This window comes from Phoenix dactylifera, chromosome 5 (genome assembly GCF_051530095.1).
Source record: "Phoenix dactylifera cultivar Ajwa chromosome 5, Ajwa_hap1_PhDact_Kaust_v1.1, whole genome shotgun sequence".
NCBI lineage: Eukaryota > Viridiplantae > Streptophyta > Magnoliopsida > Arecales > Arecaceae > Phoenix > Phoenix dactylifera.
Genome location: NC_143194.1, coordinates 36,154,031 through 36,180,652, shown reverse-complemented (window position 1 = coordinate 36,180,652; position 26,622 = coordinate 36,154,031). Strand labels below are relative to the sequence as shown.

The 26,622-nt window shown below is 37.6% G+C and overlaps 4 protein-coding genes across 15 annotated transcripts in view; 3 read left to right on the top strand and 1 right to left on the bottom strand.

The window, feature by feature from the left end:
• Positions 1–2,004, top strand: part of LOC103708231 (cysteine synthase-like) — a 37,459-nt gene extending 35,455 nt beyond the window's left edge. For both annotated transcript variants that reach the window (XM_088722664.2, XM_088722665.2), the window contains exons 6-7: positions 1,355–1,548; positions 1,634–2,004. In XM_088722664.2, the coding sequence (XP_088578790.1) occupies positions 1,355–1,548; positions 1,634–1,759 (320 nt within the window). In that variant the 3' untranslated portion in view covers positions 1,760–2,004. The remainder of the gene's footprint in view (positions 1–1,354; positions 1,549–1,633) is intronic.
• Positions 2,005–2,153: 149 nt separating this feature from the next.
• On the top strand, positions 2,154–10,043 carry LOC108511350 (cysteine synthase, chloroplastic/chromoplastic-like). 7 transcript variants are annotated; one of them, XM_088722668.2, is made up of 7 exons: positions 2,154–2,816; positions 2,965–2,999; positions 3,089–3,171; positions 3,335–3,380; positions 5,097–5,222; positions 6,442–6,534; positions 6,610–10,043. In XM_088722668.2, the coding sequence occupies exons 4-7, from the start codon at positions 3,344–3,346 to the stop codon at positions 6,777–6,779; spliced, it is 426 nt and encodes a 141-aa protein (XP_088578794.1). In that variant the 5' UTR covers positions 2,154–2,816; positions 2,965–2,999; positions 3,089–3,171; positions 3,335–3,343; the 3' UTR covers positions 6,780–10,043. The 7 variants fall into 7 exon arrangements, with proteins under 7 accessions (XP_088578794.1, XP_088578792.1, XP_088578793.1 ...); XM_088722666.2 differs by having other exon boundaries at positions 3,089–3,246; XM_088722667.2 differs by having other exon boundaries at positions 3,089–3,193; positions 6,610–7,076.
• Positions 6,316–16,106, bottom strand: ALG10 (DIE2/ALG10 family). 4 transcript variants are annotated; one of them, XR_015987513.2, is made up of 9 exons: positions 15,790–16,106; positions 15,610–15,698; positions 14,341–14,674; positions 12,482–12,758; positions 10,954–11,109; positions 10,635–10,839; positions 9,898–10,040; positions 9,342–9,816; positions 6,316–6,426 (listed from the first exon to the last, which is right to left on the bottom strand). XR_015987513.2 is itself a non-coding variant. In XM_008793052.6 (8 exons), exons 1-8 carry the CDS (start codon positions 15,877–15,879, stop codon positions 9,557–9,559), a joined length of 1,554 nt encoding a protein of 517 aa, XP_008791274.4. In that variant the 5' UTR covers positions 15,880–16,106; the 3' UTR covers positions 9,099–9,556. The 4 variants fall into 4 exon arrangements, 3 of the variants coding, with proteins under 3 accessions (XP_008791274.4, XP_008791275.4, XP_038985214.2); XM_008793052.6 differs by lacking the exon at positions 6,316–6,426 and having other exon boundaries at positions 9,099–9,816; XM_008793053.6 differs by lacking the exon at positions 6,316–6,426 and having other exon boundaries at positions 9,099–9,816; positions 10,954–11,091.
• A 4,325-nt stretch (positions 16,107–20,431) lies between these two features.
• On the top strand, positions 20,432–25,234 carry LOC103708229 (uncharacterized). 2 transcript variants are annotated; one of them, XR_005513056.3, is made up of 3 exons: positions 20,432–20,937; positions 21,555–21,616; positions 24,951–25,234. XR_005513056.3 is itself a non-coding variant. In XM_039129287.3 (2 exons), exon 1 carries the CDS (start codon positions 20,561–20,563, stop codon positions 20,921–20,923), a length of 363 nt encoding a protein of 120 aa, XP_038985215.3. In that variant the 5' UTR covers positions 20,432–20,560; the 3' UTR covers positions 20,924–20,937; positions 24,951–25,234. The 2 variants fall into 2 exon arrangements, 1 of the variants encoding a protein (XP_038985215.3); XM_039129287.3 differs by lacking the exon at positions 21,555–21,616.
• The last annotated feature ends 1,388 nt before the right edge of the window (positions 25,235–26,622 follow it).

Here is a 26,622-nt window from a genome sequence, read left to right as displayed (position 1 = left end):
TATTATCACTGACATGCACACACACACACACACACACACACACACACAGAGAGAGAGAGAGAGGATATTTTCTGCAGCTGATAATTGAGAATGTGCCCAATGTAGCTAGAATAGTTGGAAATGACAATTTCCGTTGGTTGTGTAAAGTGGGCATAACTGCTCTGATTGTAATTTCCCCTTCCTTCTCCAACATAGTCCGTAGAATATCAAGAAAATGGATCTTAGTTAAGCAACTTGCATAACATCTAAATATATTGCTTGGCAGACCAAAGATTAAATGATCATATTAAAAACTCCGGCTCCCATTTTGGATATGTGTCTCTTACTAGTAATGCCCTGTACTATGTAGCAAGTTCTCTTATATGCTGAAAGCCAATAAGACGTTCTTGTTTCTTAGAAACTTTTGAGAACCAGCTGGCAGTGGATGAAATTTGCTAAACTGGAATAATTTGTATTAAATCAGCCTTAGCTACTAGCATATGGATGACAAAGACAAAGGTTGTATTTTATTTAACAGAGGGCAAACACTTGAACTTATGACCAGCATCACTTTTCCCTCATGCGATATCTATGATGTGCCCACGGGCTTACAATGCTTTGTGTGCAACCTATGAGAACAGTTGTGCTTGATGTTCTTTCCAAATCACTAGGTTGGATAGACTTATTTTCTTCATATAACATTTTGGGTCCTCGAAGCCTATTTTAGAGGAATTGTTCCATTGCAATTGGCATCTGATGTTCCCAACATTTGAATTCTGATGTGCTTGGTGAAAAATGGTCCTTATAGATCAGGTACCATTTGCAGGTGGTGATGTGACAAGGGAACTGATTATGTAGGAATTAGCATACAAATATGATGAGTAGTTGTTTATCTCCATATCAGATACCATGCTCATTATGCCTCTTTCATTTGCCATATGACTAGGAGGGCTGGGTCTTATTAGGCTATATTTCTGCATTTTCGGTTTCACATTTGTCAGAGTCCTAGAGGTTTTCACAACTTGACCTTAAAAATTGGATGTTTCTTAATGATAGAGTTTGTATTTTGCATAAACCTGTTTCACTTCAATGAGCTTACATCTATTTGCCATTTTTATTCATGTATCACACATCTTGCTGATGCGCTTTATTTGGAACTGTTTCTTTGCGTACACTGGCTCTTCATTATTCATGAAGACACAAATTCTACCTGCCCATGAGGCAGAATGCTGATAAGCATAAGCTAAATCTTGTGAAATTTCTCGGTGAACAATGTCCACTCAGATATTTCCAAACATAGGGATAGAAACAGGTTTATCATGTTTATTCAGAAGATGGGCGCCCCATGACTATCGATTCCAATGGTGGTGTGTAGGTGGCAATCCAGGATCACACAATATCCAGGGTATAGGTCCAGGTTTTATTCCAGAAAACTTGGACACCGCGTACATTGATGAGACCGTTGCTGTATCCACAGCAGAAGCAATGACTTATGCTAGAAGGTTGGCAAGAGAAGAAGGCTTGCTTGTTGGCATATCTTCTGGAGCCAATTTAGCGGCTTGCTTAAAGGTGGTTGTTATATTTCCTGTGGATTCTGTTGTCCAGTTTTCACAATTTCCACTCCCTACCATTCTTCTGACTGAAGTGTTTACAGGTTGCGAGTAGAGAAGAAAACAGTGGGAAGATGATTGTAACAATGTTTCCTAGTGGTGGCGAAAGATACATGAGCACAGAACTCTTTGACAGTGTCAGAGAAGAATGCATTAATATGACTTTCTAAACCGGCATTTTGCGTGGATCTTGCATCAGATCACTATATTCTACCCCTACACCATGTGTATGCAGTGTATGCGAACGTCGCTTTTATCCTTCTCACAGCTGCTCATCTTCCTATCTTGTTTAATGTCAAATAAACTTCCCGTTTTGCGTGATTTAGATGTTGTACGTAGTTTTATTCAGGAATCACATTAATGTTTCGAATTATATATATATATATAGGTAAACAATGATATTGGTTAGATATCATCTAAAGATCTTCTGGTCTAACAGCCATGACTTTGTGCTTTACTGATGTTGCTGATCTATTCAAGGCTTTACATCTCATATCACAACATTTTAATTAATAAAAAATGACATCAAAAAATAATAATATTAACAGAATAGATGCGTTCCTCGCCACGTTAGTGCTATGTAGGCTGGTGGCTTGAGAGGTGCGCCGGGCACCGCCCCCCCCCCCCCCCCAAAAAAAAAAAAGCACTATTCATGGTGACCCTAATTTGTCTTAATCAGTTAATCCCAGTGCGGACGCGATGCGTGCATGCTTGCTTGGAGGCAGATTTGTGCATTCGTTCTGTGCTCTCGCCCTTAAAAACGGGGATCGCGGTTGTGTCCTTCGCGCGAAAAAAGGATTCATGTTTCTTTGCGTCCATCCGCCGCTGGATCACCCACTGCACAGCTCTCAAAGCTCTCCGAACTCCGTCATCCGCATGCACAGCTCTCAAAGCGACCAGTGGATGATCCAACGGTGGATGGGCACGAAGGATACAACCACTTCAAATGGGCGGACGCGCCACCCGGCGTCTCGCTTATAACCGGCACTGAGAACGGTGACGTGCTGCCCAAGTTTCTCAACGTTCGGAATTCGGACGACCTCCATCTGTAAATATAAGCACAGTAGGAGTAGCCCTAAAAAAAATAATAAAAAACTCCCTTTCTTTTTCAACAGTAGCAGCGAGGGAATGGAAGGGGCGAGGAGAGGTTTTCCTTCGCTGATAATTTCTTCCTCGCCGCAAGAGCAAGACGACGGGAGGGAGAAGATAGCCTCCGGCATTACAGAGGTATCCCTCTTTCTTGCTTTGCTCGGCTTCTTTTAAGCTTCAATTTGGTCCAACTCTAAGCTCGTGATAGATTTAGCCGTGTATGCTGTTTCTTGATGCGAGTGCTTTTTTATCCTTTCTTGGTCTACTGTTTCTTGATGTTTTCCAGGTTTGATCAGTGTATTTCGAGGGTTGTTTATTGATGTGAGTTCTTGTTTCTTGTCCTATTGATTTTATTTTTTTTTGTGTTAAACTGATTGAGAAGTTAAAAACTGGAGGGTTCTGTTATGCAGACAAAGCCTAAGACTGGTGAAGCAGTTTAATTTTTTTTTTCCTCTCTCTCCGTGAAGATATATGGCTCAATCATTGATGAATGGTCTGGATCTACTTGTTCAGAGGTTTTCTTCATTTGAATTTGGGTTGAAAACAAAAGAACATGATGAGAGAAGTTGTTCGTGTGTTCTCAATTGGTTTTTCTTGTTATGATGTTTTTTGTTCATTATTGTGGTAGAATTGATGTGTTTCTTTTTGGGTTGTAGGTTTGATAAATGCTATCAGATCAAGGGTTCATTGAATCAAGAACAGGTAGACAGCATATCGAATTGATTGTGATTAAATGTTTAAAGCTGGTCAAGAAGTTTGATATTCTTTCCATTGAAGGCATTTCTCATGTCGTTCTTAGAAATCTACAGTCCTTTCATGATATTTCCCCCCAAGGACTTCCGCGTCCCATTTGCAGGCATTTGGCTTAGTCTGGATATTAAATTATTTCTGAGGTGTTTGGGGATTCAAATATTTGGGTCTCTGTATTTTGGAGGGAAGCATGAAATTGGTTATCCAAGAAAGCTGCATCTCCAAAAGACAAGATCTTACTAGTTTCTTGCCAATAATGAATTTCAGTATAGTGAAAATCTCTCTGTTTTTTTTCCCCCCTTCTTTTGAGAAATAGTGGAGAAATAGTGGAGGAAAATCTTTGGATGTTTCTGAAAATCTTTGGGTCTGGTCAATATTTTTTAAGATAAAGAAAATACTGGTAAATGCAAAAGAAGATATTGGAAAATATAAAATACTAATACTTTTAAAAAGTATATCAGAAATCATTTTTAGTCATAAGCTCATAATTCACTGTCTTCTGAGAATTTTATACATGAGATAAAGCTTAGGCCCAAAATCTTTTGCTTTCAGAAATGGAAAAGAATATTAGATAGTAATTCTGTTTGCCTATGACAGTTATCCCTAAATTTGGGTTTTTATGAAATGTGGCAAAATCTTGCTTGTATACTTGTTGAGAGGTAAGATAGTTGTGCTTTTCAATATTTTCAAATATAAAACAATTTCTTGGTGCATGTTTTGCCTAATATTATATTCCAAATTGCTCACTAGACTTTGAGATTTATTGAAGATTAAAAAAACTCAAGCCAGCAATCGTGAATTAGTTGGTTGGGCTCACATCTTGCCTTTTTGTAAATTTGAACATGGACTAAATAAATCTCAACTTACAAATTCTCTAGAAATACTATGATTAACTTTTAGATTGATTGAGTTTGGCCTTGCACCAAAATGCAGCTTTAGTACCTTGTTGCATATGCCACAATTTTGCCATACTGGTGCCTCCACTACTATGTTTTCAAACCTCCATTTCATATGTTCATTGAGATGGACAAGTTAGCCAGCTTTGATAAATTTAAGGACCCAAGGTTACCTTCTCTTCTCATGGACATAAATTGACTAAATTGCATCTCTAATTTGATCAACCATGTGTTTTTCTCCCTCAGCATTTCAAACAGTTCAGTGGCGATCTATGTGAAGTTTCACGCCATTAAGGGAAATCGCCTCATGATTCTTCTTGTTAGTGCCATGACCAAACAACGTTCTTGTTTCTACACTTTGGCACTATTGTGCATTTCATAATACACCTAGAGCACCTTCATTGACTCCTTTCTATCTTTTTTTACTGGAGCTTTGTGCCTATGTTAGCTCTATATGGACTTGCTCTAATCCACTTTAGAAATCTAAGTGAGCTTCATTGTAGTAATGCATGGAGAATTTTTGGCTGTGCTATGCAATTTCTCTTTCTAAAATGGTATAGTGATTTTGAGGGCTTTCATGATATCTTAGATAATAATGCATCTAGGTATTAGGCGAAAAGCATCACAAAAGCCTTAGCTGGTGCATGCTTTCTGCAGTAGCTATTTTATTTGTAAGCAAATCTGAGTGCATACTAAACTGCCCTTTTTTTCCTTCTAGAATCATCCCTTATTTTATCTAAACAATATTTGTGCTGCTACAAATGCTTTTCAGATCCTAAACTTCAGGTTTCAGGGGCTGGTCAAAGGGTAGAGCAGTCGAAGGAGAACATTCCAAATGTATATGTCCTTGATCAGCTCAACAAGGCAGCAAATCCTGAAGCACACTTCACAAGCACTGGTACATTTTTTAGGGAATAATTTTTTTACACCATTTCAGTTATTACCGTCTAGGTTTCTGCACAAACAATAGTTCAATGTCTATCGCCAATTTTTGATTCCCAGAAATTCTCTCTTTCTAATAGCATTCCTTCTTTTATCATCAGTTTTTTTCATTTGTTCTTTCATTTATTCCTTCAAACCTTCTTTGTAGCGTGGTAGTCTGATTTGATGTCAAGTTGCTCGGGTACCAGTTTTTTTGTCGCTTTCCTAACATTGGTTGCATGGCATCCAACCTCTAGTTCTACATCCTTTAGGCGATATCTTTTAGTTCTCACTCCAATTTAGGAAGCACTTCTCGTAGAAATTTGATGACGGCATTTCGAACCCATGTTTAGGAGTGTCCGTCACGGACAAGATGTTGCAATTTGCATTTTCTTTTTTCCCCCCTTGCATGAAATAAGCATGGGGATCATGGCTGGATTAATAAGGCTCTACTTAATATAGATACTTATGTTATGTAACTGTCACTAACTGGAGTATCTTGAATATATTAAGATGGAGTGCGAAAGGCCAACTCCAAATACCATGTGAAAGCTTCTTCATTATGATTATGGTAACTTAGAAGGCTATCTTGTCTCACAATCTTAACCTATTTGTTTGCATAGTATTCCAGAATTATGTCATGAATAATGTGAAATATATGATGGAGTATCTTGAATATATTAAGATGGAGTGCGAAAGGCCAACTCCAAATACCATGTGAAAGCTTCTTCATTATGATTATGGTAACTTAGAAGGCTATCTTGTCTCGCAATCTTAACCTATTTGTTTGCATAGTATTCCAGAATTATGTCATGAATAATGTGAAATATATGATGGTTCATACATACCTTGTAGCTAACTATACAACTGTAGTCAAACCCACTTCCCTGCCATGAAAATTGAAAAGTTGGTCCTTTCTACTTAATTTTACAGTACTCAAATGTATTCACCTGTGAAAATTAGGTTAGTGGTTTAATGATACTACAATTTGTAGAAAGAGATAAAGATTAGTTTTATAAGATGTTCACATTCTCACCTATTTCCTATGTCAGGCCTTCTTTATCTGTCTGACTTTTTATACTGTTCTACTTTGGTTAAGCTATAACCTTTCTATTAGCTTAGTCTTGAATCTGCTGTTTCTCCTTATGCTCATCGGAATTGGTTTTTGCTCGCTCTGGGGCCTGAAATGTGGAAAGACACAACAGACAAAGTGGGCATATATTTCAAGATGAAAAATCCAGCTCTGAAGATCATCTGTGTTGAACATGCAGAAAGCGCAGTTATCTCAGGTATATTTATTAATTTACAGGCTTTATTAATTTAGATTATAGGAGTATGCCAACTAATATGGCTGCCGAAAATAGGGCCTGGTTTTGCTCCAAGAAACCTGGATACCCTTCAACAATGTGCGAGAGGAATATATCAGTATGACTTTCTGAAAGACATCATTTTTCATTTATGTCTCAAGTCAATACATTCTCACGGACATTGCATATCTGTAAACACGATCTCTGTAAAACCTCGTTCTATTTGAAGCTTAATAACAGATGTTGCTAACAAAAACTAGAAAGGCCTATAAGAGTTGCTGCTGCCAAAGAAACAAGAAAAAGGCTTAACAAGCGTGCCACTTTGCTCCAAATAATAGTGGAGTATTTTTGACAATCCCATGGTGACTCATTTTTCTGTTTGCTTTCTTTTTTTTTTTTTTTTGTTTCTTTGAGCGAAGAGTTCACCTTTAGCATGTTATCCAATGTCTAGTAACTTACCTTTTGCTTGCCTTGAAACTTTTGTATAGCTTGCTAAGGAATTGCGTTAAGTATGACTTTGGCAATTCTTGGTATGTATCACCTTAATTAGCATGTGTCACCCCGCTAGGATATATAACGAACTCGTCCTCAAATCAGAAAAAAGCGAAGCCTCCTTGTTGAATCTAAGAAAACAGAAGAGACGAACAGAATCTTGTCTCCTGGACTGGATTCCCTTCTCACCTTCCACTCACCAATTCCGAATGAAGAAAAGAAATAAAAAGGGGAGAAACAAAACAAACAAGCGACAATTTTTAAATTTTTTTCAAAAAGAAGGCGAGTTCCATCCGGTGGGAAGAAAGATTACCTAACCTTGTTCTCCTGAAGCCAGCAACCCTTTCTTCCATCCGGTGCTCGTCCTCTCTCCGTCGTGGTTGCGTGGCTTATTGCCTCCATCACCATTATCACCTTCCTCTGCGTTTCTTGCCATCGTGAGCGTGCATCGTCCTAGTCTCCATCAAAACCCCAATCACCGCCTTCCAATGATGCAACTGCTGCAGCAGCAGAAGCAGCGACTGTCGAAGTCTCTGAACATTTACAACCTCCCGACGAGGAGGAAGAAGGAAGAGGGAGAGACGACGAAGATAGAAAGGGATGCCTGAGGCCGCAGCAGCAGCACATGCTCCTATCCTTCCGTCGGTGGTGAAAGCTTTCAATCAGCCTCGGCACGAGGTTCCCACAGAAAATAAAGAGCAAGAGGGGGCGGCGCCAGGGGAAGGCGGCGTCGGAGAAGAAGCCATCATCCTTAGGGAGAAGTGCAAGGTGCTGAACGACGACGGCGACAAGGAGGAGGAGATTGGTGGTGGTGTGCAAAGGCAAGGGGAACCGACAAATGATCTAGTCTACCATCCAAGGACTCCAACATCGGTGCCGGTGTCGCGAAACACCTCGTTTGCGAAACCCAGCGACGTGCCTTCTTGTATGGGAACACAGGGAAGCGCTCGCTCTCTCTCTCATGTTAATCCATGCATCCGCCGGCGTAACTCTGGCATGCAGGTGTAACTCATGTAGCTGCACGCATCGGTGACAACATTGGTGTATATCGGAGTGGGTACACAACTGCATATCATGCGGTTGATGTATCCCATCTATTCCCTATCAATCCCTTGTTTATCTATGCATTTCAAGTAATTTTTAAATATAATTAGGTTGTGTTTGGTTCAACAGTCATGACTTGAAATAAATCCTAGTCAAACAACAATCAGGAAAGAGGCATAACAATTGAGCAATTATGCCAATCAAACTTGCTTATGATAGAAATATCTATTCCAAGAAGGGTTTTGATGTATTCCTTGGCATAATGGTACTTCTTATGTATACTTCTTACCTTTTTATCATTCAAAGGTTGCTCCAAAGAAATATCTTTGCTATTCAAAAGTGTAATCAAACAAAAATTGGTATAACTCATTGATTTCATGGGCACAATTTTCGCTACTTCCCTTTGTCATATTCCTGAACTGAACATAGCCTTTGATTTTTAAGAGAGCTATTCTTCAAATTGTGAACAATACAAGGCCATCATCATCCAAGCTGCAAAAATTATCACATATTTGATTTTGGTTGGACATATTTGGTTTAAGTACAACTACATGTTGAGAAGGCTTTATAAAAAGTTGGAGAGATCTTCACTACAAACTATCTTAATTTTCTACTTCATCTATGATAAAGATCATGAAGCAGCAATCGAGATTTGAAGCGGGGACTTTGTGTACAGATGTCTTTAATAAGTAGACAACTACACACATAGTGATTGCAACATTGAAAATCGGACGTCTATGAGTCTAAGATTTACTTTTGAGCTCCGCATCTCAAGAAATAAACGAAAATAGCGTATTTGACAACAACAGTCATGTGAACAGTAAGACCGTCGTGCTTGCCCTGAATGTTGGTTAAGTTCCTTAATAGTCCTTGTCTGATCCAAGCATTTTTTGTTCATAGTTCTCGAAGAACAAAATTCAGTTCTATAAGTCTTCAGCCTTTTTCTGCTGATAAACAACAATTTGCAGTGAATGCCTATAATTTGAGGAAGCAAATTCATCAACAAATCATTTGAGGAAGAAAATTTATCAACACTTGCCAAGATTGGACAAACTTGTTTTCAAATATCCATTTAACAAACAAACAACTGGAAAATTTAAAGCAAAAATAAGTGTTAACTGGAAGATAAAAGAGCCAATAAGAAGATTAATGACACAATTCTATTTTATAACAGGAATAAGTAATAAATATTTTAATTTTTAACTCAGGATGTTAGTTGATAAGCATTACTTGGAAAAGGAAAGATGCAAAACCTGATTTACAAGATATCCTCCCATGATCCATCATGATGAAAAGTTGTGAGAATCTAGCTGCTGGAAACTGTGATTTGGAATTTATGATCTACCACGTTCTTGGAAGATCAGGCAAATTTTGCTTGGGAATCATGATAAGCAGACATGCAGGTTAGCCGGTACTATTCTGAGTGTGATTGTACAAACTAGTGGATCTCTTCAGATCTGCCACTAGACTACCATATAAACCTCTGAATTCCAGGCTCGTGATCCCAATGGAAAGGACGGAACAGAAACACAGTCATTGTGAAGATATTTACAGCCACATATAGAGTACCAACAGTCAGCCACTGGACATAATCAGTAACCTGAGAATGAAGAATCAAGAAGTAGAACGGTATAGTATAATATCTGAACTCAATAAGTGGTGCAGGTATGAGAACCAGTGCGCAAGATATGAAGAAAGAGAACACCCAAATCCTATTCTGAGCTTTCCCTGTAAAGTGAACAAAAGACGCGTCTCAGTCGAAAGTTTGGAACACAGAAATGAGTTCACTGAATAAGCTTCGCTGCAGACCTAGTATGCTGATGATGGAAAACCATGAATATACATAAAGTGGGACTAAAAGGTATTTCATCATCCAGTGAACTTGGATCACTTTTCGCCAAATATAGAAGGTGTAGTGCCGGTTGTCTGCCAGCAGATACGGATGGGCTATGCTGCATTGACAAATTGAAATGTTAAAGACAACCACAAACAAATTGGATTACCCTGAAGAAAAACGTATAACAAGAGATTTATAAGTTTGGCTCATGGCTATGTCTTACCACTGGAAATACCAGATTTGGTAAGGAGATAATAAGAATCAAAGATAGCACGAGATCTCATGGGCTCATGCTTTTACATGAGAGCTATATGTTTGACTCAGATCATCAAGGAGCGTTTGCACATTTTTCAGGGGATAGGAGTCATCATGTGCGTGATGTGATCAGCATCAACACTAATATATGATCATAAAACTAATTTTTGTATAAATAGTATTATTGGTGCTCTTGTTCCTCTTCTTTATTATTTGTGCAAATTCCTGTACTACTTAAGACTTCAGTCTTTTTCAATATATAATAGTGAATCCTCGCCGCGGCTAGAAAAAAAAGTTCATGTCATGGATTTCAAGAATGAATCGATTCCATTGGTTTCTAACAGTTTGTTCAAGAGAAGCAACTTAAATAATCTCAGCGATCAAAAACTGGATGTAGCCACTATTATAACACACAGCAAGTTCCATTTCTTCAAGATGCTTTAATCGGTCTCACCTGAAAAAGTGTATTGAAGTAAAGCCTACAGTAAGAGCCACCAATATGAGTAAAGAACCAAGAACTTTATTCCTCCTAAATGAATGGTACAGAGCTGCAGCTTGGCCTAAATTAAAGTACAAGGGAGCAAAGGCAGCTGCAGAAACCAGACCAAAATACATCAACTGGGCAAGGTGGGGAGAAACTACATGAGCTTCTTTTGCACCTGCGGTATTATGAGAGGTACATTTTTAGTTCTTTAAACCATTATACACTGCTTTCAGATTTCAAAATGGATAAGCTCATCAATTCACAAGTAAAGAGAGATAAGATGTGGTACCAAGAACTATACTCCCATTCCAGATGACAAAAGCTAAAAAAGCCAATGCTACCATGATAAATGGTGCAAAAGAAATCAAGAGTTTCCACTTCGAACACCATAACTTTAAAGTGGTATCCAGGATTTCGTCAATAAAACCTGCCACATGTCTATTTGCTGATAAAAACCCTTCAATTAGCAAGATCCATAATATCAAACAAAGATTACAATTACACTTTTATGAGTTGCATGAATAAATTGGATATACTTTTTATCTGGTTAAAGAGTTAACGTAAAAAAGACTATGCCCAGTAGTAAGTGGAGGGTTTTGATTAGATTCAATAAGAAAGCTGGTGAAGGATTAAAGGTGACAAGTGAAGGTCTTAACAGTTTTCTTTTCTTTCAAAATAACAAATAAACTTCAGCACTAACCTTATAGCAACACTAACAAAACAAACAATACAAACAGCTGTCATGTGTGATGTAATGCACCACCTATTAAAGATCTAAAACAAGGAGTGTTAAAACACAGGGGACTGAATAAACTGAAAAAGACTGTTATCCATTGATACAGCCCAATAGGAAAGCTCCTTTACTTATAATCAGAAGGCTTGCCTGGGAATTATCATGTAATCTATACAGGTCCCTTTTGAAGGGTAATATTGTACAATTTTAATGATGAGATGAAAAATATCATGGAAAATAATAAATAGCACATATAAGGGAAAAATAAGTTTGAGGAAAAAATCGTGTCTTGGGTACAATCACAAAGAAAATTACAAGGGAAATTTTTTTTCATGTTTCCTTGTTCATCACACATAATTCCCAAATCAGATATGACAACAGATACAGCAACTCAAACTCAAATTTGAGGCAGCTGAATAGGAAATCAAGGCCAATCTTAAATAGTTATATTCGCACAGAAATGAGGACCATAATGTCACAGCGATATTAACTTCATACATTGCTCGATTGAAGAGTTTGATGATAACATACATGCTCCGATGAAACTGAGGAAATTGAAGAATTTTAATAATTTTATTCATTGGTCTAACAATGGAAAGGCTCCTTACAGATGCACCTCTACATGTGGGAAACTTTTTTGTAGGTGGTAGCATCCCCAACTCATTTACTAAGTGATGCCAACAAAATGATAAAAAATATTGCTAGACAAGGTACTGGATGGAAAGAAATATATATGCTGTAATCTACTTTCTCTCGTTATATAGTGTTAAACAAAATTTTGCAACTAAACAAACAGAAGTGCAAGAATGAAAAGAAATAAATATTCTAATATTCTTTTCCATCATCTAAAATAACAAGTCCAGATGGGCATTTCTGTTGCAAAAGGATGCTGATGTTCTAATAAGATTGAGACTGCTTAATATTGAAAAATTCGGCACTTTAACTCATAAAATGGCATGGGATGCTATGAACTATCATATCCTTTTGCCTGAAGTTAGAAAGAATGATCTATAACTGTTCATGCAAGACAAACTACACCCAAATGTATAGATCAAACATAAGTTCTCGAAGATTGATATAAAACCTGGAGCATGGCACAAGGAATGTCCACTAGTCTCGAATTTAGATAGGTCAGTGGTATTAACGGAGCTACTCATCTTTCGCTTCCTCAATCCTTGATCTGTTGGAATGTCTTTTCTGTCTAATAGCAAATTATTGCCCTCAAACACTATTCCCTTAGGGTTCCTTGGAACAAAAACCTTTTCATATAAGTTCTCGGCATATGTGATAGCACCATTAGCAGCAACAAAAACCATCCACACTGCATTTGTTTGCCGAATAAGTATGGCAAATGCCCCAAGCTGCACAAAAAGAGGATGTATGTAAGACGACTGTTTGTAGAACAAAAGCACTTAGAAAACCCTTTTCCAGTTTTGCTATATTTCATATAACAAGAAGATACACAGACCATAGAAATAACTTGTGCAAGAATATGTTTCAAATTGAACATGCAAAAACTTCACAGAGGCAGATGCTCACCTTATATGCATTCATCGTAGTTGCCTTGTATCAAAGTCATAGCATTTAGGGTTTTCCTTTGGTAGTTTAGAAATTGGTGGAGGTGGCACATTAGGATGGACATAGAAATCCAGGGTCAACAAGTCAAAGCTGGAAAAACTTTAACAAGTATCTCTGCTAATAAAACTGCATATAGGTGCCCTTCTTTTGATAACAGCAGGAATTAAGTGTCTGACCGAAAAAAGAAGTAAGAATGCTACAGATAATTGGCAGGGCCCTATTAATAGATCAAAGTGAGATAAAGAAGTGAGATCAACCACGTGCATGAGACACAAGGTGCAAAAGATAATATATGGAGCAATTATATGAAGGTTTGAACATTGAACTATTTAATCTGGCCATCTTTGGGGTTTGAACTTTTATTTGCTAATGCAATTACTGGTAAGAAAGTGATCTCAAATAAGTGAATGCTGTAAGATTAATTATCCGCTGGTATGGCAACAGGGCAGCAAAATTGGATGGATTCAGCCACCAGCTTCCTGTGTTCACTAATTAAAGATGCATCATAGTGGCTATGTTTAGATTCCAGAGATAAAGTGAGCGAAGCAAAGGGGTTATCTCCCTTTTCACCTGATCATGGTAGGCATAAAAGACATTACATGAAAAATATTTTCACTTGGCACAATCACATTGAATGTAACCTCAATATTCATAGAGTGATTATTTGGTTAGAGAAGTTGTTGTGAAAAATAAATATGCCTAAGATTGTATTATTAGGGGAATCCAAGGGTGGTTATAAACTGGATCAAGGAGGTCTTACTCACAAGGATTAGAATTTGGAGAGGCCAAAGAATCTTTAAGGTGCCATGGAGCTCCAAAGATAACATAAGATTTAATTATGTATATTTGAGATTTTCATAGCAAAGTTATTGATATCTCTCTTCCTTCTCTTCATACAATTTTGCAATCATCAGATAACAGGAATATGAAAACAATCAGAGTTCTAATTTGTCACATGAAATCTGTGTTCCTTTCTTGGATCTGGATATGGAAATTCCCTCTCTTTCTCCCTTTGGTATGACTTTTCCAATTCAAATTACACCAACTGTCCAGCCTAAACATGTATGAAATTCTTCTACAGTTGCTGGTATTTGTGAGAAGTTCAAAATCTACTACTATTTTTTGAATCACATAGCTTAAGGATGTCAGTTCCTGATCATTTAGTGGAAATGCCAACTGCTTATTGATTTTTTGACAAAATTTATATAGCCAAACGGTGAACAGGTTCGTATACAAAGCATGCAAAGCATTGATATTAATATACTCTACACAGCTGATACAGTACACTGGCAAGATACCAGTCCTGGCAAAAATAAAAAGTAATATTTTTACGAAATCCATGAGAATGTCAGATGAAATGCGTACCATTGCACTGATCCAATACTCCTCCTTCAAACTGGCCATGTACATTGCAAGAACTGCAGTTAGTGAAGCAACATCTGTATAGTACAGAAATGTGAAGAACCAGTGAACTGGATAGAGTGTTAACACAATTGCATATAACGTTGCCTTCCTTTCGCTCATAGTAGGTCTCAAGAGGATAAGCAAGTCATAAACAAGAATGCTACAAATAATGGCAAAAACAGCATTGGTAGATCGAAGAATTGTGGTCGAACAGAGTAAAGGGAAAGATTGGACTGCCTTAGCAAACCACATGCCCGGAAACAAAGAAGCAACATAGGCAAGTGAAAGATAATACCTGCACAACAGCAAAATGTTAAAATAATGTTTCAAAAAAAAAATGATGGTCATTGGCCATAATTGTTGGAGATAAATAAGAAAGCAAAAGCACTGCCAATTTAGAATGCAGGATAATACGGACTACTGAAGGATATAACTATATTACTATTGATATGATGCTACTAACTGGAACACTGCAACATGCATAGGAGAAAAAGAAACTCAAACACAATCTCACAAAAATGATATGTGGATTCTGATATGCCCTTGCAAGCTGTTTTTTGCTCTGTTAAGTTTATGGCAAACACCTTCATTGATGGATGCAATCATGAGGCCATAAACACAATCTTTGATGAACACCCTGTTGTTCCTATGAGTTACAATTTCACAATCAACCTAAACTGAAGGGGATTTTCATGCATAAATCCCTTAAATTTATTAAAGGGCCCTCAGTTACCTAATCTTGATCTGTGCTATCACATGAATATTTACTTATATACTTATTGAAGCTTAAATTTTGTCAAACAATGCATCGTATCGGAATGTTCTTTTGTTTCAACGTTAAAAACCTCAGAGTTTGCACTAGAGATCTGTACATTCTTTACTAATGTAATAAAAAGGGGGAAGTTGCTCACCTCCTCCGATTCACATCAAAAAGAATACACTAGAGATCTATATTTTTTACGGATATGCCCATATATAGTTTTAATTACTTAACAACTCTCCATAGTTTTCCACTGGGTTCATGCATTCCACTATTAGAACATTGCACAAGCCATCAAAACCGATTTGCTTAACATACTTCTCTTTAGATCATCAAGTTCATCCCTTTGTTACCAATGCCAAAAAATGGCTGATGTTTCTGTCTTCTCCCATGCACGGAGGGTATTTAAGATGAACAAGAAACAAGAAATCAATAGAGAAAAGGTTTAGGTTTGGAGCGTGGAAACTCACAGGCCAGGAGGAGTGGTGATCATTGGATCCCAAGATGTGAAATCTCCTCTGCAGTACCGCTGCGCCTGAGGGACGTGGAATATCTCATCCTGCCAACCATTACATCACGGATTAACAGTGATGCCAGAAACCAATACAGCAGCCAAGAGGAAGACAAGATCAAGAAAGCCACGGCTGTACCATGTAGGGATCGGGAACGATTCTATTGACCAAGATCGAGATGGGAATGGCCCACAAGCTCACCACCGCTGCAACGGCTATTCGTCCCATCTCCAGAAGAGACAGGCGTGGTAGGGCAGAGAGGAGAATAGCCTTGGAGGCGGCGGCGGGGAACTTCGCGGCCGTGGCGCGACGGCGGCGGGGCAGCGGACCAACGCCGGAGATCTCGGAACCGGGGGAGGAGGGGACGGCGCTCGCAAGGGGAAGGGAGTTGGATCGACTGGGAGTCTGGGACAGAACGGAAGAAGGCCAGTAGTGCACGTTAAATATTTATCTCTGTGAGGGGTTTTGTGTAAACATGTTATTGAAACTCGAGACGCCCGATGCCTCATGCCGCAGAGGTTAACGACGCCAACCTTTTTCACCGAAGTCGGAACCCATAAAAATATTGCGGTCAAGCTGCGCGTACTGACTTTAACCTCGTTTCGGCAATGCGGTTGCCGGGACTAGTTCAGACGTAAACCAGAAGTAACCGCGCTGATATGAACGCCTGCAATAGCAATTCACGAGCAATGAATTAAGCACTAAAGCACCTCCTACAAACCCTGGCTCCTAGACTCGGGTAGATGCCAAAATGGTGAATAAAGGATGTAATCAAAAAGCAAGAAATGCAGGGCATGTTTGGTTGGAAGGGACTGAACTCTGAAATAAAAATAGAAATAAGTGATTCCTATTTCAACCATTTAGTTGATGGGAGTTTCATATCTATTCTGATTCTAGAGGGAATGAAAATACCGCAATCTTCCATAACTCAATTCTTACTATTCTTTAATATTCATATTCCATTCTGATTCTGATTCTGATTACGGTCATAAATCAAACATGTCCGAAATACAATCATCTGATTCCTATTCCAATCCATTCCAATTCTAATCCTAATTCCAATTTTGATCATGAATCAAACGTGCCCATAAATATAATCATCAACATGTATAATATATATAGCACAAATCTAGTGCTAAGATTCTTCACATTTTTTATATCTAATAAGGCGAGATGTGCCACTCAAGGGAGATGATAAACATATGAATACCTAGAATTTTTATTTATCTTATTATCTGATCAATCTAGTTAAAGTATTCATTGCTTAGTAGGTCGTCTAGCTCGTTATTTGATATATTTTTTATAGACCTTGAGAACTAAGTTAGCATGGAGTTTTATTTTAAAAGAGTGAGTAGAAGCAGAGTTTGATTTTTTTCATTCTAGATTAGAATTTTTTAAAATATAATGTAAGATTTGAGATATTATTGAAATTTTACCGTACATTAAATTTCAATTTTAATTTTTTAAATATTAAATTTATTTAATTAATAATCTTTTTGAGAAAAGTTTTGCCGCAGTTTTTAGCCCGCAATTTTAGGTAATCAAAAATTACCTTAAGAGAGTCAAGACAGCCAAAAGAAAAAGTAAAATAAAATAAATAAAAATTAGGAAGGTACACCAGTGACGCATTTCATAATCCGTATTTCTTCCTTTCATTCATACTCTGCCCACCTTCACTGGGGCTCAAATTAAGGGGAAATAAAAGACACAGAAATTACTGACTCCAGCCTCTTCTCGCTTAAACTTCCCTCTCGTTGCTCTTGTGGGAAAAAAAAAAAACATAAATACTTTCTAAATATCGAATTTTACATACATATTCTTTCAAATTAATATTTATATATATATATATATATTCTCGTAAATTCTTATTTTACTAGTGTATTTTTTTATTCTTATTTTTGTATATATATACCATTGTTAAAAAATTAATAATTTTAAATTCAAATAATTAAAATTTTTTTAATAAGTAGACGTGTAAAAAAAATATTTATAAAACGATCAGGATAAAAAAATTAATTTAATTATTTTTAATTAAAATAAATATAATTTTTATTAATGATGTTAGAAGGATCATTGTATTAGGTATATTTATGAAAAATAGTGTTTTATAAGAAAATAAAATAAATAAAAATTTGGGGTAATTAATCACCGGTACATTTATTGACTAGTCACTAACGTTTAATCCCTGTTGACTGGTTGTTTACAATCAGTCCAGCCATATTTCAATACTTTATTATGAGACGAAAACGCCCCCTAAGGATATTTTAGTTTCTATTGCTTTATCTCCAATCCCATCGGAGAAGAGAAAGAAAAAAGGGGGTCGGCCACGGCCCGACCTCTCCCGAATCTCTTACTGCGGCCGCGCCGCCAGAAATACCCCCGCTCCAGCCCCCTCCCGAGCCTTCTCCCGCGGCCGCGCTGCCGAGAATGCTCCCGCCCCAGCCCCACGGTGGGGAGACGCCGAAGAAGAGAAAGAAGGGCGGCCGTGGTGTCCTGCGGCCGTTGCCAGCCACAACCCGCCCTCCTCTCGCATCCGCCGCGGCCCGAACCCTTTCCGGCGCCGACAACCTTGCAGGAGGAGAAGAATTCTCTGCAAATGCTGTGGCCGCGGCCACTGCCGGTGGCGGCCTGGCCCCCTCCCATGGCTCCCTCTTACGTCCGCCACGGCTCGAGCCCCTTCCGACGCCGGCGATATTGCATGGGGGAGAAGAAAGAAGAAAAAAAAAGAAGGGAAGAAGAGAAGAAAAAAAAAGAAAAAGAAAGAAAAAAAAAGAAAAAGAAGAAAAAAATACATACATACATACATATATATATATACACACACACACATATATATACATATACATATATACATATACATATATATACATATACATATACATATATACATATATATATATACATATATGAATGAATGAAAAGAAGAAAAAAAGAAAAGAAAAAACGAAAGAAAAAAAGAAGAAAAAGGAAAGAAAAAGAAGAAAAAGGAAAGGAAAGGGAAGAAAAGGAAAGAAAAAGAAGAAAAAGAAGGGAGGGAAAGAAAAAGAAGAAAAGAAAAGAAAGAAAAAAAAAAGAGTGAGTAGTAGTTAGGTTAGTAAACTTGGTATATAGCTAATATAGTATGGCACACATTTAAATAAGCGTGGCACACAATTAATCAATATTTTAACTTTTTTTTTCTTTTCTTCTTTTTCTTTATTTTTTTTCTTTTTCTTTTCTTCTCTTCTTTTTCTTTCCTTTTTTTTTCTTTTCATTTCCTTCTCTTTTTTTTCTTTCCTTTTTCTTCTTCTTTTTTTCTGTTCTTTCCTTTTCTTCTTTTCCTTTCCTTTTTTTTCTTTTTCTTTCCTTCTCTTCTTTTTCTTTCCTTCTCTTTTTCTTTCCTTTTTCTTCTTTTTTTCTTTTCCTTTTCTTCCTTTTTTTTCCTTTCCTTCTCTTCTTTTTCTTTCTTTTTCTTTTTCTTTCCTTTTTCTTCTTCTTTTTTTTTTCTTTTTCCTTTTCTTCTTTTTCTTTCCTTTTCTTCTCTGCACACACTTAAATCTTCTTTTTCCTTCTTTTCTTCTATTTTTTTTTTTTTTTTTCTATTTTCTTTTCTCGTGAGGCCGACGGCGCCAAAAGAGGGCCATGCCATGGTGGCAGCGGAAGGGGGCCCGATCATGGCCACTTTATTTATTTATTTATTATTTTATTACAATATATTATATATTTATTTATTTCTTTATTTGTTCGTTCATTCACACACACACACACATATATATATATATATATATATATATATATATTTATGGATATATTTATTTATTTATTTTTCTTTTCTTTCTTTTTTTTCTTTTTTTTCTTCTTTTTATTTCCTTTTCTTTTTTTCTTTTTCTTCTTTTTTTCTTCTATTTTCTCCTCCCGTGAGGCCGGTGGCGTCAGAAGGGGGCCAAGCCGTGGCGGCCGCAGGAGGGGGTCCAGCCGCGGCAGCTTTATTTATTTATAATTATTTTATTTCATTAAAATATATTATATATTTATTTATTCGTTCATTCATATATATATATATATATATATATATTGATGCATTTATTTATTTATTTATTTATTTTCTTTCTTTTCTTTTTTTTTCTCCTTTTCTTTTTTTCTTCTCTTCTTCCCTTCTTCTTCTTCTTTCTTCTCCTCCCGCGAGCCGGCAGCGCCGGAAGGGAGTCGGGTCGCGGCGGCCGCAGGAGGGCGCTGCGGGAGGGGGCAGGGCCGCTGCTAGCGGCAGCCGCAGCTGCAGCGGAGAACATCTCCCCTCTCGCGAGGCCGACGGCTCTGGAAAGAGGCCGGGCCGTGGCGGACGCAGGAGGAAGGCAGGCTGCGGCCAGCGACGGTCGCAGGAGAGGGCACTTGGGGGGGCAGGGGCGGAGGCAATCCTGGCGGCGCGGCCGCGAGAGAGAGCTTGAAAGGGGGCGGGGCCGTAGGAGGGAGTTCGAGAGGATTCGAGCTGGGGCCGTCGGCGGCCGCAGGAGGGAGCTCGGGCAAGAGCTCAAGGACCGAGAATTAAACTTGATAAAGATATTGGACGGAAGATTTTAAGACTGGTCAACCGGGACTTTTTGTTATGGCGCGGTCTTTTGGAGGATGGGAAATTAATTACCCCAAAAAATTTGATGGGATAGTCATGCAAATTTAATTTTTTTAAAAAATATTCATAAAAAAAACCAAAAAAAAAAAAAAAAAAAACTCACTCCCTTCACCTTCACGGTGGGACCATCGAGAGAGCTCATAAAAGGACGGTAAAATTAAAAGCCGAACCCCACCGTGAGCTGTTCGCAATCGAGCAAAAAACAGGAGCCGAGCCCCACCTGCCTCCCTTCCCCCTGCTCTCTTTCTCAATCTCCACCCACAGAACGAGAGAGAGGGGGGGAAGATATCACCTTTGGCTTCCATGGAGGAATTCAGATCGAGGTCGTGCGGGGACGGGAGGATGGAGCTGGAGGTCTACGGGAGCCGGGCCGTCCCTCCGGCCTCGGGCCTCCACGAGCTGCGGTGCTACAGCGCCTCTTATGCGTCGTCGCAGCAGAACAGCTACGAGGTCCCCAAGGAGATCAAGTTCAAGAAGGGGAAGAGCACCGTGGGTTCGTCTTCCTCCAAGAGTGGGTGGAGCCTCAGTGACCCGGAACTGCAGAGAAAGAAGAGGGTGGTAGGCTACAAGGCCTACGCCGTGGAGGGGAAGATGAAGGGGTCTCTGAGGAAGAGCTTCAGGTGGCTCAAGGAGAGATACACCCAGGCGGTCTACGGCTGGTCGTGATTCCTCTTCTCTCGGTATATATCACGCTCTCTCTCTCTTTCCCCCACTCCATCTATTGAATTCTGCTCTCAGAAAGCTCCTCTTTTCCGCTCTATCGATACGACCTCATAAAAAAAAATGAAAAGAAAACTCTTTCTCAGCTGCCTTGTTTTGAACGCAACCATTTTCCAGGGTCATGAATCTGACCTCATAAAAAAAAAAAGGAATTCTTTCGTCTCTCCTGCTATCATGTGCTGGATGTGGCCTTGATCCAGGTCCCCGAATCTGATCTCATCACAAAAGTTGCTTCTTCTGAAAAAAAAAATTCTGCCTTTTTGTTTATTACGATCATCGGATCATTTGCTCTCTTTTTTCCTCCTTTTTTATTAAGTCCTCATGATTTAATAAGCTTCCGCATGAAGTAATAAATTCTCGTAGCTACAATTTCTTGGAACGATGAGTTCCATTATTTTAACTGGAGTCTATGTTTCGTAAATAATCATGGTTTGCGTGAATACTTTGTTCTGGAGTTGAGGATAATTGGTTACGTTATGTGTGTATTCTGTGCTTTCTGTTGCAGCAAGACCCAAACAAACACTGTGGTTTGTTTCTCTTATTAAGATGATTATCGTGTGTATCTTTTCATCTGCAGTTCATTACTTGTGGGCCTGATTTGAAGCCCCAGATTCGACTGGAAATTTGGAAAAAGAATTGGTAACTTTTGGCATTTAAGGTTTTAGTACTGTTTGATGCCGTTGAAATATGCTGGTCATCGGCCACATTCACTAAACATATATTATTTAGTTGATTTTTTGACTTCGCAAATTGCCACATTTTTCTTAGCGGCCTATCAGCTACTTCCAGCTTCAGATTTTTCAAAAAAATAAAAGAAAAGAGGATTGATTTCAGAGATCCCTTGTTTTTATGTGTTTTCATGGTTTCTATTGTATACTGTTTGGTCAAGATATATGTGATACATCACATGACCAGAAGTAAATAAAAGAGTCAAAGAAAAGAAATGAATATTTATGCATTTCTTGAATATTAGACATAATGTCTTCCTTATGGGTTTCTGCAACTCGAGGTATACGTTGTTGTTTGCTATCTGTTTGGTTCCATAATTCGATAAATGGACAGTACAAGTTATGAGATTCATAGTGGGTGCATGATTTGTTCCCCTATATGAAACTGTGAGTTGATATCATCATTGCTATTCATTTTGGACTTTGACACAATGATTTTTTTGAAAAGAATGCTAAAACTAAGAAATTGAACTTAAAACGTTTTGTCAATTCTTCAGTTTGTTGCTGTTCTTGTTGCTCCTGCCGCTAGTTTGTGTTATACAGTCAGCTTGGAAAGACCAGCTAATACATCCTAATTGATCTAAAAATAGCAATCTATATTTTCTGAACAAAGATATCCCTAGAATTAGCGTTATATATCTTTCAGGAAAGGTTTCCCTCCCCCCCAACCAAAAAAAAATGATTGGAGTGTGATTAGTCTGACATTGTGTTTGGGTTGATTAAGCCTTATCATGGCTGGTCGAATGTGAAACATGGCAAAAAAATACTGTAGTTCATTGGCATTTATTAGGTATTATAATAGAGTAATGGGAAACCAGCAACTATCTAATCGGTCTTGCTTTCATATGTTTTGTATTTCTAGGGAGCTTATGTCATCATAAGTTTTGGATTGTAGTTTCTTTATCCTACTATTTGAGAAGCCAATATCTTGCAAAACCATTTGCTTATGCGGAACTATTTCTGCACATATATGGAATGCAATCTTGTGCAGCCAGTTTCCATTCTCCTCCTTTTTTGGAGGTCCATTGTTCTTAAAACAAAACTCCAGGTGAGCTTTGGGCATGGTCTTCCTTTAGGTTCTTTATGATGGTGAAAGCCTCTTGGCTGTACTCTACTGTTCGCCTCTGGCTTTGGCTCGGCGGAGCTGAGTTGGGTTCCATTACACTCTGTAGGAAGTCCATGCAGCGCTTTTTATATTACTTCTTCCCATACTCAATGTACTTGTTTCTCACTGAACAAAAATCCTGAAGTACATGATATAAATTTATGTAAGATACTTGTTGGGATTATCTATTTCTATGTGATTTGAATAGTTGTTGACATGTGTTATAGGAATGCTTTCTGAAAGACTCTAGAAGATTTCGTCTTGGGGGGGTTCTCTTGTTTTGGTTTCTGGGATGTATCTGTATTGATGAGTGTCAATAGTCTTGTTCTTTTAAGATGATGACTGGAAGTCTATGCTTGAGATATCTTGTTGTTTGCCTCTCTGCTTTTATTGACTAGGTCTCTTTTGTCTCATTCCTTTTCACATTTACTTCTTACTTTCATATGACCTTTGACCTTTTATTTGTTGATCTGGTTCTTGCTGTAAGGCAATCGACATCTCGTTTTATTGACTAATAAATAATAGGGTTCTTGGAGATTTTAGAAATGACTCAATGAGCAACAAGGGATTTTCTTAGGAAGTCTATCTACAACCTTCTGTGGGTTTATAAAGCTAAACTTGTTAAGAAAAAATTTTGGGCATGTTGGTATCTCTGGCAAATATTTGTGATATGAAGATTGTATTGCAAGAAGTTAGGTGCATCATTTGATCTTTATTTTGTCATTCTCATGTATCGATTAGATAAGGCAGTTAAGTCATGATGTATGTTTTTGCGCTGCTTGTTCATTAGATATATTCAACATAGTGATTTCAGGAACATAACTTCTATTACCAAGGTAAATTAAGCTGCTGGGTTAGGGGTTGGGGGGTGGGGGGTTCGGGATGATTACTTCTTAATTGCATACATTCGTACTCTTCTGCTTTTTAGTATTCAAGGGTTTTGCCTTCTATTTCCCATAAATAAGGTCTCATGGGTTTTGGTGAAAGGATGATGAAGCTGACCCCAAATGGTTAGGACAAGGCATGGCGGTGATGGTTATGTTTTCTGTCGACAAGTTCTTTTCCAGCTTATAGTTTAATACTGCACAGAGCATATATGTTGCTTAAAAAGAACACACAACTATCAGGGAGTATTCAAGTAACCTAAGTTATGGAGTTGTTTTTGTTTCGTTTGTGTTGGCAGTCTTTAATAATTGGGTCCTGGTTAGTTTATGATACTAGAAATCAGAGAGAAACTTTGCACCATGGCTTCCTACATCACCATTACCTCTCTTACGTGCAAATGCATCGAGGGAACTCTGATTATCTCAAGATTGTTATTTATATTTTTTTTTCTTTTCATTAGCAATTGTATCAGTTTTGTAATACTATAGGAATGGGCTTGGCCATCACGAAAGGCCAACTAGCCCCAGAAGCAAATCAGATCTGGTATATTCTAGTCATATCAAGTCTATCCATCGTATAAATTGGTCTGGACATTTTTGGTGAAACTTGCTGGTTTGTTTTGGCTATCTAGGATTGAACTGTGTAACCTGTATATGACCATTCTGCGAGTTGCTTTTATTCATATCTGCATTTGGCATCAATATGTTTTATGTCCTTTCTTTTCATTTTTTGCTCTTTTTTTAATGGTTATTTTATCGATAAAAAGTGACAGCTTGATTCGTTGAACTAGTAACAATGCTCACTGATCGGTTTCATTTAAAACGGTGTGTTATGCTCCAATGATGTTGTTCTGCAGTAACAGCATTAATTTTCCATAAATGTGTTCTTGTATGTTTATAGGATGCTGATGATCATACATAGAAATTGCAACAATGTTATAACATGAAATTTTGGGGGATTGATATGTAAAGAAAAATGTGGGCATTGTATTCAAAATGTTAGCTTTTGAATGTGCTGGTTGTGGGCCCTTTTTCAGCTTAATGCTACTTGCAACAAGAAGATTTTAGCTTCATCGAACATAACTAGGACATTAGAAATGCTAGGTTTGAGAAATCCTTTTCGCAATCTGCATTTGCTCTTACTAGGTTCTTATGACTTCCAGGCGAAGAACCAGAATTCATGACTTTGAATTTTCTATTGATTGCATTCCAAAGCATGTTTGGAATTTTGAATCAATTATTATGATACATTACAGGTGATGAGTTTGGATCACCTGGCTGCGGGTCAAGTCTTCTTGTCAGGGAGTCGAGGAGATTTTGCATCACATTTCCAGCTCATTACTTGTGACAGCGGGAAAGGATGTAAAAAATCCCTTCCCAGCCCTATATTATGCGTTTTTCTTTTATTTAATTAAAATTGGAGCTTTTATTACGAGATTTATCTGCCAGATATATCAGTGTATCCGCCAATTTGAACATTGCGTTCAACACCGAGTTTAGCAGGCTAATGAACTATATAACTATGTTCTTTGTTTGTCAATATCTTCCAGGAATATGATGTGGTATCCATGACTTTAAGTTCTGGTTTTCGGCTCGCCATCATTTCAAGATTGTGTGGCAGGCCTCTATATAAAAAGTCATAATAATATAGCTTGCTAATGCGAATATACAACATATATAGTCTGTGAAACTTCAATACCGATTAGACGCAGGAATGGACAAAAATTTATGGTTTCTAGGTTTAACTTCAAAGAAAGTGGTCTAATAGTTGGTTATATTTTTGTCAGAGCATGGTGGGGAGACATAGGAGACCGTGAAGTCTAAAATTCTACTGAAACTTGCTGATCCTAAATAACAAGTTCTACATTTTCTGAAATAGTCTACACAAAGCAACTATATAGATCAAACAAAGATTACCGCAAAAAAAAAAAAAGAGGGACAAGAAAGAAAGAAAAGAAAAGAAATAAACTCAGAAAACATTCCAAAGACCCATAAGAAGAAAAATAAGGAGTCATTGAATGACCTACTGACTTTGGTAGGTCCAGCTCTACTTGCATGCAAGTCAACAATGAGCCAATAGTATCAACTTTTATTAGACCAACGTGGAATACATTATCATACAACATGCATACACCATATATATGCATAAATGTATGTGCACAGACACACATATATGATATATCAATGATTTCCGCTCTGGCATAAGGATTTACAAGAAATGGGTTGTGGTATTTTACAAGTCCTCTAACTTCTAATTTCTCTTAGCATTAAATTCAATTAGAAGCATATAAATTATCAGGGAACCAGTCATAAACCTTCAACATTTACGTTAGTACTTAGCAGATTGTAATATTTACTTCGTTCTTTAAAAGTTCTAAGCAAGAGGTTTTTCTAGTATAAGGTTGATAAAACTTCATATGTTTAGATTCCTAGTTGCTCAAGGACAAAAAATTAAAAAGAGAACCGCTCAAATCTAGAAATTTGAAGTCTTTCAGGAAAATAATACAAGTGGCTTAAGAGTCTAGTCTACAATCAGTTTTTCCACCATTTTTCTTTTATGTTGAGTGGTAAAATTTCCACTAAAAAAATCAGCAATCATATTCAAGGAGAAAAAAGAAGTATGGTTCTAGAGCTCTCCTTATCGGGAGATAAAAGGTGAAAGACTGTCATAAAGAAGAAAAAAAGATGATTATGAAAATAAAAATAATAGACTCAAATAAGCCAGCATAATTATGGTACAGTTGCAATAACAAAACCAATTTGCCATGATTAAGTAATAACATCCAACTGTCTATATAAACCCTAGATTGCAGGGCTGTAATTTCAATCCCCATCCACAATTATTCAAAGAATACTACTGCAACAATTGTTTATTGTGCACAAACCATTATCTATGGGAAACGGAGATCATATGTAAAACCATAAATT